The sequence below is a fragment of the Prunus dulcis genome, chromosome 6 (assembly GCF_902201215.1).
Source record: "Prunus dulcis chromosome 6, ALMONDv2, whole genome shotgun sequence".
NCBI lineage: Eukaryota > Viridiplantae > Streptophyta > Magnoliopsida > Rosales > Rosaceae > Prunus > Prunus dulcis.
This window is the reverse complement of record NC_047655.1, coordinates 3974769-3991982: the sequence shown is the minus strand read 5'-3', so window position 1 is coordinate 3991982 and position 17214 is coordinate 3974769. Positions and strand designations below refer to the sequence as shown.

The following is a 17214-nucleotide window of genomic DNA, read 5'->3' as shown; positions in this document are numbered from 1 at the left end:
CTCTCTCATGTTTACCCACATGTTTGGGCTCAAGAAATGGGCTCGAGTTTTGGTGCTCCTAAGCAGCCCAAAACTTCCACTTCTTGGCCCATCAATGGGTCTTGTGAATGCTCGTAACCATCCATACCACAACCCGCTCAGCAAGCCCCAGGCATTCACGTGGCTTGGGCCCACTTAAGCTTGTAGCGTGGCATGTTGCTTAAATAAGGATTTTCCGCTTAGTGTTGTAGTGGGCCGAAAATATATTTGGGTCTAGCCTGAGATTTTTTGGGCCTCAACATCAATTTAAGCACGAAATTTATTAAATGACGTGCATAAAAAGCGTGGAAATTGGAGCATCAAATTCCCGAGTTTAATTTCCACCAAAATAGGAGTCATTTCACAATTTCTATAATGTCATTTACAAAATTCAACAAACAAATCCAAACACTGATTTTTTTTTTTTTTTTGGGGCCAAAAATTGAAATGATAGAAATCTAAATTCTGTCATTTTAGAATTCTATGTAATTTTCAATTCCTTCATCCAAATGGAGGGTAAACTTTTGTTTTGCCTACTGTTTTGAGTTTCCCATTATTTTAAAATCACCATTAAACTTTTGTTTTCGACCAAATGAGTATATTTCAATTTGTTGCAGCTCCTGAAGCTTCTTGAGCCTCGTAAATAAATTATGTTGGAGTTATTTATGTTAGATCTGATTCACAGTTTTGCTATCAACTACTGACTGTGAAGCTTTGTCTATTGAAAGAGTAAAAATCCTAAAATATCAGTGTATATGAAATGTCTTAGGTGGGTGCTTAAAGTATACTGTCTTTCTGATTAAATGAATTTGGGTGAAACTTGTTTGTTAATCTGCCTAGTGATAATCCATTTCCGTGTTGTTTCATATAATGTGAGAATCGGTTTATGTTCGAGTATGAAAAATAAAGTCACAGATTATGATTTTGTTCTTGCCAATATTATTAATGGCATGATAGACATGGATAAAAAAAGAAAAAAAAAAAGAGGAAGATTATGACAACTCTAGTTGCAATAGAGTTAGAGAAACAACGTTTGTATGCATCCATGATGTTAGTAACTGTCATATATGCTTTGACAACATGGTACTATGAAAAGTACTCTCTTAAGAACCGAACTTTTATTAAGTATGAGACTTGTTTGAGTGTTCTAGACAGATTTATAGGACATAGTGATATCCCGTGTGTGAATGAACTTCGAATGGATAGAAAAACATTTGGCATGTTGTGCGAATTACTTCGTACTCATGGAAGGTTGAAGATGTATGGTTCGGTGGTCATTGAGGAGCAAGTTTGTATGTTTTCATATATTCTTGCCCATCATATAAAAATCGTACGGTTCATGATATATTCAGTAGATTTGGTGAGACGTTGAGTAAGTACTTCAATTTAGTTCTAAATGTTGTCCTGAGGCTACATGAGATTTTATTAAGAGTGTCAGATCATGTGCCTAATGATTGCACTGAGAGAAATATGGAAATGGTTTGAGCTATGTTTATATATTCATATTCAAGTGTTAATTGCGAACTAGTTTTGTTTGTATGTTTATATTGTTCCATTACTTGAAATATCTATGTTTTGTTTATATAGAATTGCTTGGGTCCTTTAGATGGGACATGTGCTCGATGTTGACAAGCCAAGATATTGAACAAGAAAATGTGGCACTGTCACTAATGTATTAGGAGTTTGTTCTCGAGATATGAGGTTTATATTTGTCTTACCGGGTTGGGAGGGTTCAACATCCGACTCTAGAGTATTTCGAGATGCGATATCTAGTTCACATGGGTTATCCAATAGGTAAGATTAATGTAGATACAACATACAATAGGTTATTATTACCTTGTGGATCTTCTTTTTTTTTTTTTTAATTTGCTTTTGTTTTTATATATTGTTTAGGTTTTTATTACCTTGTGGATGTTGGGGTTACACAAATTGTGAGGGGTTTCTCGCTCCTTATAGAGGCACGCTATATCGCTTATTAGAATGGGGAGAAGGATGTGCACCATTGAACCATCGAGAATACTTTAACATGAAGCATGCATCAACAAGAAGCATGATGGAAAATTGTTTTGGACTTCTTAAGATTCGTTGGGCAATCTTCAGGAGTCCATCGTTCTATCAAATACAAACACAATGCCGAATAATAACGGTTTGTTGTCTTTTTCACAACTTAATTAGGAGGGAAATGTCTATAGATTTAATGGAGCAAGAAATCCATTATGATCCCCTCAATGAGAACAATGTAGATCATGGCACTATTGATACCATTGCCTCATCCTATCAATGGTCTGCATGGAGGGATAATTTGGCTAATAAGACGTTTAATGAGTGGATGAAAAATAAAGCAACATAAGTATTTGTGGATCATATGAATGTATTTAAGAGAATTTTTGTGGTTATTATTAATGCATTAAATTCTGCTTTATAAATATATTTTGTGTTTAGGATTGTGCATAATTTCTTTAATTGTGTATGCATGTTTTTTTTTTAAATTAAAAAAAAATCTGATATTAATCTAATAAACAGTCAAATTAGTTTTGATTATTTAAAAAAAAAAAAAAAAAAAGGAAGTCTAATGTTGACCAGATCGGCCTTGTACCAAACAACGGACTGGATCAGTCTAGTGCTCTACCAAATAACTCATAGAACTTAAAATCCAGCCTAGTTCAATATTTTAAGCCCAATTCTAACCAGTTCAGTTTGACCCACCAAACACAGCTTATGATTCTAGCCGTGATTCTAATTCATTCTATTATCATTTTGAAATCCAAAGAGTCCAAGAGCCTCAGATTTTTAATTTATCATAATTTATTATTCATTAATTGAATCTGCCCATTTGATCTTATTAAAAATGTGTTCATTTCAAATATATAAGAAATACGATCATTCTGAAGACTCTTCATTCTTTTATTACTCTATCTACGCGCTTGTGTGCCAATAACATTATGAATCACCAATTCTTGATCCAGCCTAGCCTAGCCCAGCCCAGTCCAGCCCAGCCCAGCCCAGCCCAGCTCAACCTAGACTCAGGACTTATTGATCTCAAGGTATCCATGCTTATTCATTTTTTTTAGTACAAGCGAAAGTCTAAAGTATAAGGGAGGGAGATTTCTCACACACACAACTATGATGCATGAGGGTTCAAACTTGAGACCTCTTGTCTACAAGTCAAACTCAATGTCATTTTCCACTGAGTTAGACTCCAACCCCGTTGGCATCATCCATGCTTATTCATAACTCTGAAATTTGATATGAAGATTTTAGGCTTTAGGCTTTAGCCTTAGGGGGCTAATGCAATTTAAGTGTTTGCATAAGATATAAATTGTTATTTTGTAGCCACTTCATCTACCTCTATAGATTTCCATTGTCAAAAACTAAGAAGCTAGAACAAAATCCTCAAAACAAAATTGACAAAAACATGTTTATTTGCTAGAAACTAACAAATCATCAAATACAGCTATCCTTCTCAAGGTTTTTCAGCAGATAATGCAATACAGAAAACAATTCATCCCTGCCATCTCAATTGAGCTAACCAAAAAACAAAATCAATTAGACTTGCTCTTAAGACTTTTGAAAAGCTTGGGGTCAGTCTGATAGTATACAACGTCTCCAGTGTCACTAACATAGTGATCATTGCTCATGCTTGTCATTAGATTATCGATCAAGTGAACCGGAAATGGTCCAGATTTCTTTGGCTCCCGATAGTACTTTCCCAGAATTGGCTTGGCTGCCTTGGTCTGCAATATAAGCATGTGAATGGCAGCATTAGAATTACCATCAATTACTGCTAGCTAATAGATTGCAATTGTAAATTCTGAACAAGTGATAAATTTGTCTAAGGAAGAACAGGTTAGTAACATACAGCTTCCACTAGGTGATAGTGTGGGATTTGAGGGAAGAGATGATGTATCACATGAGTGCCAATGTCATGGTGGATGTTATTGAACATTCCATAATCACGATCAACGGTTGTGAGGCCTCCCCGTAGATAACTCCATTCCTGCATAATGAAAACCATGAGAGGACAAAAAGCTTCTTATTTCATTAACCCTTCTGATAACATCTCCAAATTTTAAGTACAATAGTTCTTCACTTGCAGCATGTGAGTTAACATCCAAGTATCAATATAGTTGAGTTCCATGTATCATTTTACCTTGCCACGGTACCAGGGAAGTTTTTGATCGTAACCATGGTGATGCAAATAGGTGACCAAATCAATCCACATTATGAAAATCTGCAAGTAAAAGTATAAATTTAGGAAAAATGAACTGTCTGCAGGTGCTGTAATTATCATGAAGATTTTAAAATTGAGCTCACCCAGTAAGGGACACAGTAGAGCTTGAGGATTTGGACAGGGCCTACTACATAGGACAGATAGAGGAGCAGGGCAACCATCATTGTCCAGCAAACAGTTGAAGTTATCACATCTTTCCTTTCATTTGGGGCAAACAAGTCACTGTAAGGATTGAAATGAGAACCTTGCTTTCCTGGACTTCTAGTCCACTGAAAGGCAACCCAGCAGAAAAAAAGCAAACCTTAGGCTTCATGAACCATCAGAAACTCACAGTTTTGAATCTAAGCATGAAGACATATGTTCAATAAAAGATGGGTTTTCTCACCAGATAGAAAGGGTATGCAAAGATGGGGTATGGCACTCTGAATCTGAATTTTCTTGTACTTTCATGCAAACTTGAATAAACCTTCTCAGTCAGCTAGCAAAGATAGCAAAACACAAACATGTTAACTACTAATTAAAACATCAGAACTAGTTCTTACATTAATGCAAAGTTAAGAGCTAGCATTGCGACTAATAAAAATAAAATCAAAATTAAAAATGGAAGGAGCAGTGTGAATTAAGTGAAGCACTTACAGGAACCCAAGACTCATCATTCTCAACATGTCCATGGTTCTGATGGTGAGTTCTGTGGCTGATTCTCCTGTAGAAATCACACACATCAACAACATTTTCAAAAGACAATCTAAAGATATTTAATAATATGAGCTCAAACGGAGAAGGAAAACAAAATCATTTGATGTATGGATTGCAAAGAAGTTTGTGAGGAACCCACCAGCCATTATAAGGTACAAGAATTGCAGAATGCAATATATGCCCCACAACACTGTTCAGCGTTCGACTATCTGAAAAGCTCCCATGGCCACTATTCAATCGAAAACAAATTACATTAGAAACAGAGAACATATATACATACACAACCTGGTACCCAAAGTTCATGCCAAATTATAACAAGCAACAAAAAACGTAAAAAAATGTAGATGCGAGAAAGTGATATAATTACCAATCATGTCCAAGAACAAACAGAGCCCAGAACATGGTTCCTTGAGCAGCCCAGTAAACTGGCCAAAGATACCAACTTTCCAAGTAAATGGCAGCAGATGCCATTGCAAATATCACAAACAAATCCCTGAAGACATAACTCATAGACCTCCATGGATTCTTGACCCAACAGTGTTTGGGAATGGCAGCACGGATCTCAGCTATCTTAAAGGGAGGAGGGGCACTTGGGTCAAAATCAGCTTCATCTTGTTTGTTGTGGTTATGGATCCCATTAACCCCATTCATGGGTTTGCTCTGAGCCTCCACCATTGTAGCTAAAAGTAGATTCCTTCAATGGAGGAATAACCGCTGCTCCTAAAAAATCTCTGTATCCACTGAGAAGCGGACAAGAGGGCTGCTGTAGGCAGTAAGGTTAAGGTCAGAATGTTAATATTTATAAGCGTAAAGCAGAGAGAGAAGGAGAGAGAAAGAAAGAGCGTGCACCGTGCAACGGTACACCGTACCACACAGACACAAAAATCTCTCTGCCTGGTCATGGATTAGTGCATCCATTGAGAGTTTTTTGTGACGCCAAAAAGAAAAAGAAAAAGAAAAAAGAAAAAAGAAAAATTCAGAGACACAGCATCAAATGCCCATCAAATCTAACAAATTTACTTGACCTTTGGTCGCAAGTTGTGGCCTTTTTGGCCAAATGTTACCTCTAAGATTGAACACCAGCCAGCCATGTGCAAAGCAAAGCCCTCCACCAAACCTCAAGGCCAGCTGTGGAGGACTACTTGTCCACACACCAACTTGGTCTGATTGCATTTGGCCAGGAAAGTGTGGCCAATGACAACAGAGGACCAAGACCGCAGGATTCAGAAGCATTTAATTGCTGTTCACTTACTGTTGCATAAAGGGGCATGAAATGAATGTGAAACATTTTTCTTCTTTTCTTCTTCTTCTTTTTTTTTTTTTCCTTCTTTCTTTGAATGACAAATACTAAAAAAACAAACATTGAACATTTCTATGAAAAAGGCCTGTCAAGAAAATACCAATCCCACTGGTCTGCTTTGAAAATTCTCTGCAGTTAGTAATGGGGAGTGGGGGTTGGATATACTTTGCTATTATTTATATATATATATATATATGAGCAATAGGGTTGGATGAATATGGTAAAAAAACTGTGGCCCATAAATAAAAGGCCATGATTTGTATAAATAAATAAAAAAGACAGATATTCAGAAGATATTAGTTAAAGAATAACTTTTTTTAATTGGCTGCCCGCCCCAAGAAGAACCTTTGCATCTTTCTAAAGAGAAGAGGATATGGAAACTTGGACATGCCTTGCTTCACCTTCCAGTATGTTTCTTGGCCTGCAGTTTTATGGCTCTCAGGCATTTTACAGAACCCACTTGGCAGAAAGTGATTGGCCACTCGGCGCAACCGAAAGTATGAAAAATGAAAAATGTATCGAATCACGCTTGTCTCATCCATAAACAAGTATTGAATACATAGTCTTTTCTATGACTTTTGTAATTCGAGTCAGCTGATAGGGCAAGCAACTTATTAACACAAATCTGTCACATTCTTAGCTTTGCGAATATTAACAAATTTTAATTATCAAATGATGTGGTACGTGTCATCGCATTACGGAATAAATTTTGATGTATGCTATGCATTAATATAACATTTGAAATCTCGATGGGAGATGCTGCTTGTGATAAGAAGGCTTCTTGTTAATCAGATCAGATGCAATGAAAACTAATAAAGATGAAGATATGAAATTATGAATTTTGTATTGACACTGACACTTGATTTATTAAAAAGGCTGTTTCGTTGTTTTTTTGCTGAGAAAATAAAACTGCATGTCAGAATCCCAAAAATATTCAGGCCCCATCTACCAAAATTAAAACTTGAAATCCCAGAGATAAGGAGGGTATGATCCCAAATATGAAAATTAGAGAGATAAATAATATATTTAAATGCTTGCTTTGTCACATAGGGAAGAAAAACACTAATTAATAAAGGTTAGAAAAATGCCATATTTTCTTTCCCTTGATTGTTTCAGCCATATATTCTTTGTAGATCGTTGACCAAAAAAAAAAAAAACTTTGTAGATCGCAAAAGAAAATGCATATTTTTCAGGCATTCTTCATTTGTAAACACAAAAAGAAAAGGCATTACGTCTCTTTTCTCATTTCTTCCTTAAATAGAAAACTAAAAAGAGATGAAAAGTTGAATGAGATTTGTGAGAATGTGAAGGTGAAAATGTCATACATTGAAAAGTTGAGAAATATAACAAAGTCTTATAAGGGGTTAGGCTACTCTCCATTACTAATTGGTTTTGGGGTATGTGTTGTCTATGTGTTAGGCTTGAAAATTCGCTACACATGCGGGGGCGTGTGAGAATATAAAGGTGAAAATATCCCACATTAAAAAGTTGAGAAAAATAACAAGAGTTACAAGGAGTTGAGCTACTCTTTCTATTGCTAATTGGTTTTGTGGTGAAACATCAACTTCCTTCAAAAATTAATTGACATGATCAAGAAAAAAAGTGAGAAAGGGCATTTATATTACATTAAATATTTTAATATCTAAAATTAATCCCAAAACATAAATGAAAATAATTTATTTTTATCTTTTATTTTGTTTTGTTTTTACAACAAGAGCCTTTCTTTTTAAATTTCTGAATTATAAAGGAATCATACGGAAATGAATTGGGACAGTAAATAAAACAAGAGAGATATATATGACAATATATTAAAGCCAAGGTCTGGCCGCACTCATTCCCAGAAAAAGATAACGAAAAAAAACAGAAAAGATGAATAATAAAAAAGGGTGAGTGTGACAAATAACGAGTACAGTCTTCACGTTGGGATTATTTATTTCTTTTGGTAAATGGGATTTCAACAATATGTTCCCTCTGCTAGATTACTGTCTCACCTGTTAGTATTTTCTATTATTCATCCATACTTTTCTCTCCGTTTACAATATCATCCGCTCAAACAGTTTAATATGTTATATTGTTATTTGGCAAGAAAATATCATCATTTATTGAATTGATTGTGATTTTATTCTTTTTAAGCCAGACCGATCTATAGTCAAGCCATCAGTGGCGGAGTATACGCTTTGGGGACTATAATTTATAAATGTAAATGTTTGGTCCACCAAAAAAATTCATTAAAACGTTGAAAAAACCATAAAACTGAGAACAGCAACACCAACAACACGAGTTTGAAAAGTTTGGAACTTTGAATATAAACCAAATATTAAGAGGCTTCATGACTTTGTTGTATGTTCAATTATAGCACCTGCCTTTGTAGGTGAAGCATTAATATAGTATGTATAGCTATGCCTAGGGCTAGGGTTCATGTTAGAAACTTCAAACTCGAATTAATATTTCCAGAAGACAAATTTTGTTTACCAACTTGGTTGTCTGGTCTATTTCTCCAAATTTTGTTTACCAATTTGAAAATGAAGCCAGTCTCCAACAGTGAGTTGGAAATGAAGCCAGTCTCCAACAGTGAGTTGGAAATGAAGCCAGTCTCCAGCAGTGAGTTGAAAATGAAATGTTAAGGTATTTTTATACCGCCATTAAGGTTCACAGCCCGACCTAAAAAATTGACCATGAATGCCATACTTAATGTAGGGTGAAGAAATTATTGGTACTTCTCTTGTAACACATTTATTATGCTACGAAATTAGATGTCAAATTTATAATGTATGATCAGAAGTTGGTACACAATATGATATTAATAATAGACAAAAAGTTATTTTTATTCATATAATTTAAATTTTTTATCGCAAACCCTAACTCATATATGAGTTTGAGTTTAACTCAAAACCCAAAAGGTGGATTAAAATATAAAGACTAGATTTGCCACATTATTAAAAAATTGTAGCAAAAAGGAGATGGATGTGAAATGTAATATGCAACCTTTCTTTGTTGAGGCAAAGTCAAAGTTTGACCATAAAAATGAAGTAAGTAATGAGACTAGACTAGAGGCATAGACTAGAAAAATACAACGTTAATTAAGAGAATTGGTCTAACTATTTGTCCTTGAACTTACTAGGCAAATGACCACCCTTGAATTTGTGGTCCATGCTTTTGAATTTTGATGCAGAGGTTCTGGAAAAGCCAACATGTAAAAATGTTGTTACAGCTTAAATATGAGTTTGGTTTTCGCTTTAGAGAGACAAACAATAAGAAAAAAGAAAACAAGGGAGGGACAATATGATTCAACTTTAAGGTAAAATTGCAAATCAAATAGTGTCTTGTAATCAACATGTTCCAGAATTAGCCATGAACTTGCCGGCCTAATCACCGACTAACGTCCTAATTGTTTTGTTTTTGCAACATCCTAAAACTTTACTGATTGATTGATTCGTTTATTCATGTACAACTGCATGCGTGCAATGCAATGCAGGGAACACGAAAAGTATGTCATACCGCAATTAAACTAAAAGTATGTTAATGATTTTAATGTTGTTTTACTCGAATGTCGGTATGTGTGTTGAGAAGAGATCTCAAGTATGAATATTCGTTTTTTGATTAATAATTTAAAAAAAAGTATTTAAATTAAAGTTCTTATGTGAACATGCATAATGCAGTTATTTTAATAGTTAAGAAAATGATTAATTTCAATTTAGTACCATGAATTCTACCTTTAAGAAATGTATGTTTGCTTCTGCATTCTCAATTGTAACGCTTATGTACCTTAATTTTTTTAATTTTTGCAATATGATTCCGTCGTTAACTTAACCCTCAAAAATTTCGGTTTATAACCTACGTGGCAGGCCTGGTCTCACCTATTTGCTTCTTTCAATGTCAGTTGAAGGGTATTTTCGAGCAATTGGTGTCTTCCCACCCAAATTTGCAGAAAATGTGTCATAGTTTTTTAACAACAGTGCGCTCCAAAGACACCATTTGCCTGAAAATAACCTTCAATTGGCATCGAAAGAGACGAATAGGTGGGACCCAAGCCTGCTACCTAGGCAATTAACAAAAAATTTGACGATGAAGTTAACGTCGAAATCAGATTGAAACAAATTAAAAAGATTATGGTACATACGTGTTAAAATTGAGAGTACAGGAACAAACATACATGCCTTAGGGTGAGACTTCATGATACTAAATTGAAATTAACCCTTAAGAAAGAGTCTAGAGAAAGAAAATCTGATGTTAACACGTGAACATTCGTTTATGTTTTTCTTAAAATGGAATTCTGGTGATATTTTTGGGAAATGAAAGAATATTCGATGGAATTTATGTATTTGTTTCAAACTTTATTCGATTATTCTTTTCTTAGTTGGGAGCTATATTGAATGGAAAATACTGACTTTTCAGCAGATGCGGCAACAAGCTTTTGGCCTTTTTCCTTTTTCCTTTTTGGTTGCTTTGCTGTCGAGACTTTTCTTGTAAAGTTCCCAAAATGCAGCAAGACTCAAATCAAGCTTGAGTTTAACTGAAGATGAAAATCAGGCAGCTCGCAATTCTCAACACCCTATTGATTTCTTACAAGTTACAAGTTACAAGTTACAACAATGAATGCAAAATTGAGAGACTGAGAGCACAACTATACAGTAAATTTACAAATTGAGACACAGAGAACTCACTAAAAATTACAAAAAAAAATTCCATGTCTGTCATCGGCTACCTCTGTGCCCGAGTTTTATACGAGGACTTTCCGCTAACCGCCGATAACTGTTTCAAACTAGTGAGAGCATCTTGAGCATGTCTCTTTGTGTTGGCATTGCCATGCTTAAAGGCTTCCACCAATGCCCAAACCAGAGACTGATTTAGAGAATGTCTATGGTTGTCGACTCTCAATATTCTCTCTATGATCCAGGTTGTTCTCTCTTGAAGCTCCCCCGGACGAACTTCTATGAAAAGAGAAATCACGGCTTCAATCACACCCAATTGTTCGAGCTCGTCCACTGCTCTTTTGAAGCTGCTGGAGGTATCTATTACAAGAGTGGACAGTGCCTCCACTGCAGCAATCTGAACACTCGTGTTGCTGTCTGTAAGTAGATCAACGAGGGGTTTGATGGAGTTACTCTTTAGCAAGCACAGCTGACTGTCTTCTTCACATGGAGCATTGTGTATTGGGCACGTCGAAGGTTCTTCAGAAGAGCGTCCACACATGAAGACCAGATAAGAACACATTCCATGGGGAGGTGGTCGTTCTGATTCCACAGCAGCTAGTGACCTTCCATACTCGGACAAGATTTTCAATCCAAGGGCAGCTAGTTGTTTCACTCTTGGGTTTGAAGGATAACCAAGATGTTCGCAGAAGATAGTGATAAGGCTGTGCTCTTTGAACGTAACAAGAGTTTGGGGCTCAAGGTTCCTTGTAATGTGAAGTAAAAGACCAAGAAGACCTTCCAACATGCTTGATGCAGGCCGTGAAATCCTCCCATTGGAAGTTTGGCGCTGGTTTTTTAGAGTAGTAATCATCCATTTTACAAAACCAACTCCAAGGAGTGTTTTCACTTCATCTTCGGAGAGTGAAAGGTTCGCAAGTATGCATGCAGCATCGGATCTCTCACTATCAGTTGAAAGGTGGTCTAAGAGTTTGTCTCTGCACAGGGGAAGCCTGGTAGAAAGCCTTAGCTCATTAGCTATATCTTGACCATATCTTTCTGAGAGGAGTCTTGTAAGCTTAAAAGCATGAATTCTGTGTTCAACTTCTGGGTGTTCAAGGAATGGTAAAATGGTTTTAATCCCTTCCCCAGATTTTATATGACAGGCTACCGACTCTGCCAATAGAAATAATAAAACACGGGTCTCATGTTAGAACATGGTAATTGTCTGAGTTTCAGTTTTATGAGAGATACTCTTATGCATACAATTCACAACCATAAAATGTAGCAACAAAATAGAAACCGATTCTCAGCAGATAAATTCACCTACAGTGGTTTACATTTTCCTAGAATTTGGATTTTATGATATTATCAGCAGCAAGCCCACACAGGTATATATGATCAAGGGTAAAGCACAACAATTATACAATTAGATTTTGGATATAGAACTTAAGATCCAGAGGCAACAATGTAAAGGAGAAGAGAAACAAAGGTAACCACTGTCATGTTGACGTTAAAAATTAGATCCTTCACTTGAGGCCTGTTCCTGCTGTTGCAGCATAGAGGTTTAGGTTGTTTTTTCAAATTATTCTGAGAAGCCAATTATGGAGATCATCTTCTTTGTTTCTTTTAAATGTCTTTTATGGAAAGCCAATTTTCCAGTAATATGTTGGATTTGGCCTTTTTTGGGAAACAACATATAACCCAGTCACTATAATAGGATTTTGTTCATCAACAACGTTTTTTCCTGATTCCATTTTCAAACAAATAAAATTTAGGAAAATAAAAAAGCACCAACTTACATAGCAGTGAACACAAATTAAATGCAGAGATTGATATAACAAAGATATATATAGGAAGGTATGATTCCATAACTAATGAAAGAATATTATTTAATGCATAAACTAAATGAAACAAACCTGATGCCTGTGGGGACGAAGCAATTCCATATATAATATGGAGAATAGATATTTGGCATTGAGGGGATGCTAGAGGTAGAAACCTCAAAAGACTATATATAAATGATTCTGACTGCATAGGATGCCCTTCTTTGTCAGCAGATGCCAATTCCCAGTGCCCTGGATTTGATACTATATTAGCCATTGTTGATGCAGCCAATTCTTTCAGTTCGGGAGAAGTATCCTGGTTTTTGAAAAGGACATCTGTAAGAGCGGGAAGTACAGCAGAATCTACAAGGATGGTTGCATTGTCATCTAGACCTGACAAGTTGTACAGTGCTTGCAAGCTTGCTGCTCTTCCTTCTGGCTTAGATAGCATCTGAATTAGTATTTTCGCACCCTGCCTAGCTATTTGTTCCTTGCTGCTATTTGTCAAGGTCATACTTCCCACCATAAATGCCATTTCAATTTTGACATCGTCAGAACCTGTTGACAAAAAGACTTTAGATTCCATAATAACATGTGAATGTAAATCACACCATACACTGCAGTCTACAGGGAAAAAAAGGATGGATCTCTCCAGCTCTCCTGTTCTGATTCCATTTTTGTACAATAAACTTGCAAAATTGATTTTTTATATGTAATCCATGACAATGTAATGATTTTCAGAAGGACAAGTAAAAGCTAATAGAAGGCATACCTTCACAAAGTCGAGTAAGCAAGGGTTCAAACCTCCCTGCCGCAGCTAAATACTGAACATTATCCTCCACCTTTTCCATATGCTTCAATACCTTGTCGGCTAGGTTGGATAAACCAGGATGCTCTAGGTTTCCTGCCATGCTTGAGAGAAGAACCAGCGCACCTTTTTCTGTTGCAATTTTAATGCAACAAGCTTTGTCACTAGAGAACTCAAGTAACAATTTGACAGCATACTCTTTCTCTTTCTCTGAGCTCCCGATAAGACTATGTATGGCCAATCTAGTGATACCCTCTTGAAGCATGATGTTCTAGTAATGTTTAACACATTCTATCAGAAACTTGTCAAAATGTATGACACACCACAAGGTCCTACTAGATACAAAAATCAAATGCAAAAAGCTATATACAATGACGAGAAACTGTGCTTAGGCATAGTGGAGCAAAAACTTCAGTATGAAAGAGTATACCATGATTTAAAGAAAAGCATCTCAAGGATTAAAATCACCACAAAAATTTGTTCTTTTGGTTCCTTATACCTTCCCCTTCTCAGCCCACTAATTATTACTCACTTAGAAACAATCCTAAGCTACTTTCTTGTGCACATATCGATGACTATAATCAATAAGAACTGGTTTGAGTCTTGAAATTCATACAAGCGCCAAAAAACTAGAGAAAGTGAAGAAAAAAAAACCCACCTTGCTTTCTTCATCCTTGGCCATGCTAAGCAAAGCCATGAGAGCTTTGCTTCTCAAATTTGTCCCAATACTCTTGGAACTGTTTCTGAGCATCTTAACAATGAGCACAAGAACCCCAGCATTCCTAACTTTATACCTACAACTGGGGTATTCCTCTGAGATATTATACACATTATCCAACACTCCCTCCAAACAATCCACCACAGGAGGCTCTTTGCTAAGATGTTGAACTGAAATCTTCACCAGAATCTCAACATTCCTGTTGACCCACTCCTCAATAGCCCCAGCAAGTCCAATGTTCGGCTTCATCTCCAGTGACCCGAGAACTTCACCTGTGACCGGGCAAGTCGGGTCTCGACCGTCCTCCAGACACCGCTCGAACCAGTAGTTAATGGCGGTCCGCTCGTAAGTCTGCGACGATTGGAGCACCACTGGGTACCTCATCACCTCCTTCGTCAACGGACACAGAAAATTCTTAAACGGCGAAATGTGAACGTCGTCGTCTTCGAACTCCATCCCGGCTTTCCAAGCCGAGATATTGGGCCGTATGGCCCGGTTATCTACAATCCTCTCCAACGACACCAGAATCCGTCGTTCCGACACCGAATTGGACCCGGCGACGTCGTTTTTGAGAAGCCTGACCTGTTTGGATAGCTCGTCGTGATTTTCAGGGTCGATGCCGAGCGCTCGAGCCAAGTCCATGATTATCGCGCTCTCCACTGCTTTGCTTGTCTTCGATTGAGTCGTTCGTCCTTCTTTCTGTAGTGTATGATGAACTCTTTCTTCCCTCTCCGTAACCTAGAAAATCAAAATCCCCAATTTCAAAATAAAATTCAGAATAATTGAATCAAACTCAAAGACGAATTGACTTCACTTACTTTGAAGTGAGCTTGCTTCATATCTCTGGAGAGATCGGCGATCTTCTTGCGAAGATCGGGGAGGTTCAGGTCCTGAATGGCGAGGTCGAGGAGGGCGAGCCATCCGGATATGGCGACCGTACGGTCGGCGAGGGAATCGCAGAGGGAGAGACAGTTGATGAGGACGGAGATCTTCCCCTTGGTTCTGTAAAACGACAAAGTTTCGAGCGCGGCAGCGAGGTCGGCGGCGATTCCCTTGAGGGCAGTGTGCACGGAGGGAGGGAGGGCGTCGAGCGATGACGTGGCGCGGGTGAGGTGAGTGAGTGACAGCTGAAGGCGGTTAGCGAAGCCGGAGAAGCGACGAGGAAGGTCAAAGGGAGATTGGTGGTAGTGAGGGTCGCAGAGGTCGGCGAGCGAGGTGTGGATTGAGTCTACCGCCGATGAGACGGAGGAGGAATACGACGACGATGACGTCATTGCATTGCCGCGTTCGCAGTTTTGGTTGGGGCAAGGAGCCAAAGTCAAACTCCGGGTGTTGAATTTAATGGAGACGCACACTCTTCACTGTCTTCAAGCTTCAAGCTTCAGGTTCCAATCCGACGGTTTTTTATGTTTAATTTTCTTCTGTTTTACATTTTGAGCCACCATTTGCAGAATTTTAGTTGAAGTTTCAACGACCAAGAAGAGAGAACGAGGCGCCAAAAACCGAAGAGGGAAGGATTGGGAAGTAACAGTTGTATTTACTTTTGGTTTTTCAATATTGGTATATTAAGTTGTTTACCACATCTATCAAAATCAGTGATAACAACATGGTCACGGCGGCCGGGTCTAGCCGAGGAAAACATGGGTTTATCTTGCAAATGAGTGGTATTAAGTTCAAATTATTATAGCATTTTAATAGTGTGTGTAAAAAATTCATCTTCTTGCTCTTCGATTGGATGAAAAAATTGAAAATTACATAAAATTATAAAGTGACAGAATTTAGATTTCCATTATTTCAATTTCTAGTAATTGAAGACTTCAGTGTTTGGGTTTATGTATGTTGAATTTTGTAAATGATATAAATTGCAAATTTTATTGTTTAGATAGCTCATGTAAATTGTAAATGATAAAAATTAAATATTTCAAAAAATCGATTTCTAACTCATAACTCACATTTGTGTCAAAAGAAAAAAAAAAAAGATAACATACATAGAAGATATTTCACAAAGTAGAAAATAATATATTGTTTGATGAACTACATAAGTCAACTTATTGAAAAAAAATAAAAAAGCATATTATTGTACTAAAAAAAACAGAGTCAACAACACACTCATTTTTTTATTTGGTCCCCTTTCTCCTTGCTGACAACCAACCATAAGGAAGCTAGGGGGAGGGGGGAGGTGGCCACTGCCCTTCCTCCCCTCCGCCCATCTTCCCCTTCCTCTACTTATCTCCCCTTCTTTTTCTCCCATATTTTCCCTTCCTTTTATCCCCTCTTCTCCTCCCCTCTCCAAGTAGTCTAGATTTGTTTATATCTAAGTCTCTTTGTCTATTTGTTTTATTTTGTTGTTTTTGCAGTGTTCCAAGTGACTGGTGTTGTCTTTGTCTCGACGGCGACGACAGTAGTGACGCTGAATTGTGTCTCTCCTTGAGAGAGTTGTGATACATGGTGGCTGATATTTTGTCTCTGTTTTAACAACGGCGGTAGCAGCGACTCTGATGGTAGTTGTTGGGATGTGGTGCTCTTCTTTACTCAGCGCCGACCGAAGAACTATGCTTGGTCATAGGAGATTTTCTTTGTCAGTTTCTGTGTTGAAGTGGAGTGCTTCTCAGAGGTCTTTTTACTGTTGTTTCTACTTTCCTCCTTCATGTTCTCTCATAATTTCTACTATGGTATCCCTTACAGTTTGTATAGGTGTCAAATGACTATGATTTTGCTCATAGAAGGCTTCTTTTAACAATTGAGATGTTCTATGATCCTCTCATGTGGGTTTACTATTTGGGATTTCTACGGTTCTCTCATGTGGGTTTACTGTGTTAGTCTCTAATTACGGTTCTCGTCGGAGGTCTTTGTGTTAGTTTTTGTTTTTGACTTGTTCTTTTATTGTAATGGTCCAAAGTAACCTGAATTTGATTCTCTTGTTAGTCAATGACATGTGTGGTACTCTTTCCTCTCCTGGGGTTTGTCCAATGAGATTGTCCTAGGA

The 17214-nt window shown here is 37.2% G+C and overlaps 2 protein-coding genes across 2 annotated transcripts; both read right to left on the bottom strand.

The window, feature by feature from the left end:
- Window positions 1-3392: 3392 nt before the first annotated feature.
- LOC117631111 (acyl-lipid omega-3 desaturase (cytochrome b5), endoplasmic reticulum-like) lies at window positions 3393-5730 on the bottom strand. Its single transcript, XM_034364064.1, has 8 exons — window positions 5313-5730; window positions 5085-5174; window positions 4886-4952; window positions 4635-4727; window positions 4333-4518; window positions 4169-4249; window positions 3878-4015; window positions 3393-3752 (listed from the first exon to the last, which is right to left on the bottom strand). Exons 1-8 carry the CDS (start codon window positions 5618-5620, stop codon window positions 3561-3563), a joined length of 1155 nt encoding a protein of 384 aa, XP_034219955.1. The 5' UTR covers window positions 5621-5730; the 3' UTR covers window positions 3393-3560.
- Window positions 5731-10785: 5055 nt separating this feature from the next.
- Window positions 10786-15806, bottom strand: LOC117631110 (U-box domain-containing protein 44-like). The gene is made up of 5 exons (XM_034364063.1): window positions 15047-15806; window positions 14169-14966; window positions 13475-13781; window positions 12796-13260; window positions 10786-12052 (listed from the first exon to the last, which is right to left on the bottom strand). Exons 1-5 carry the CDS (start codon window positions 15500-15502, stop codon window positions 10947-10949), a joined length of 3132 nt encoding a protein of 1043 aa, XP_034219954.1. The 5' UTR covers window positions 15503-15806; the 3' UTR covers window positions 10786-10946.
- Window positions 15807-17214: the final 1408 nt, after the last annotated feature.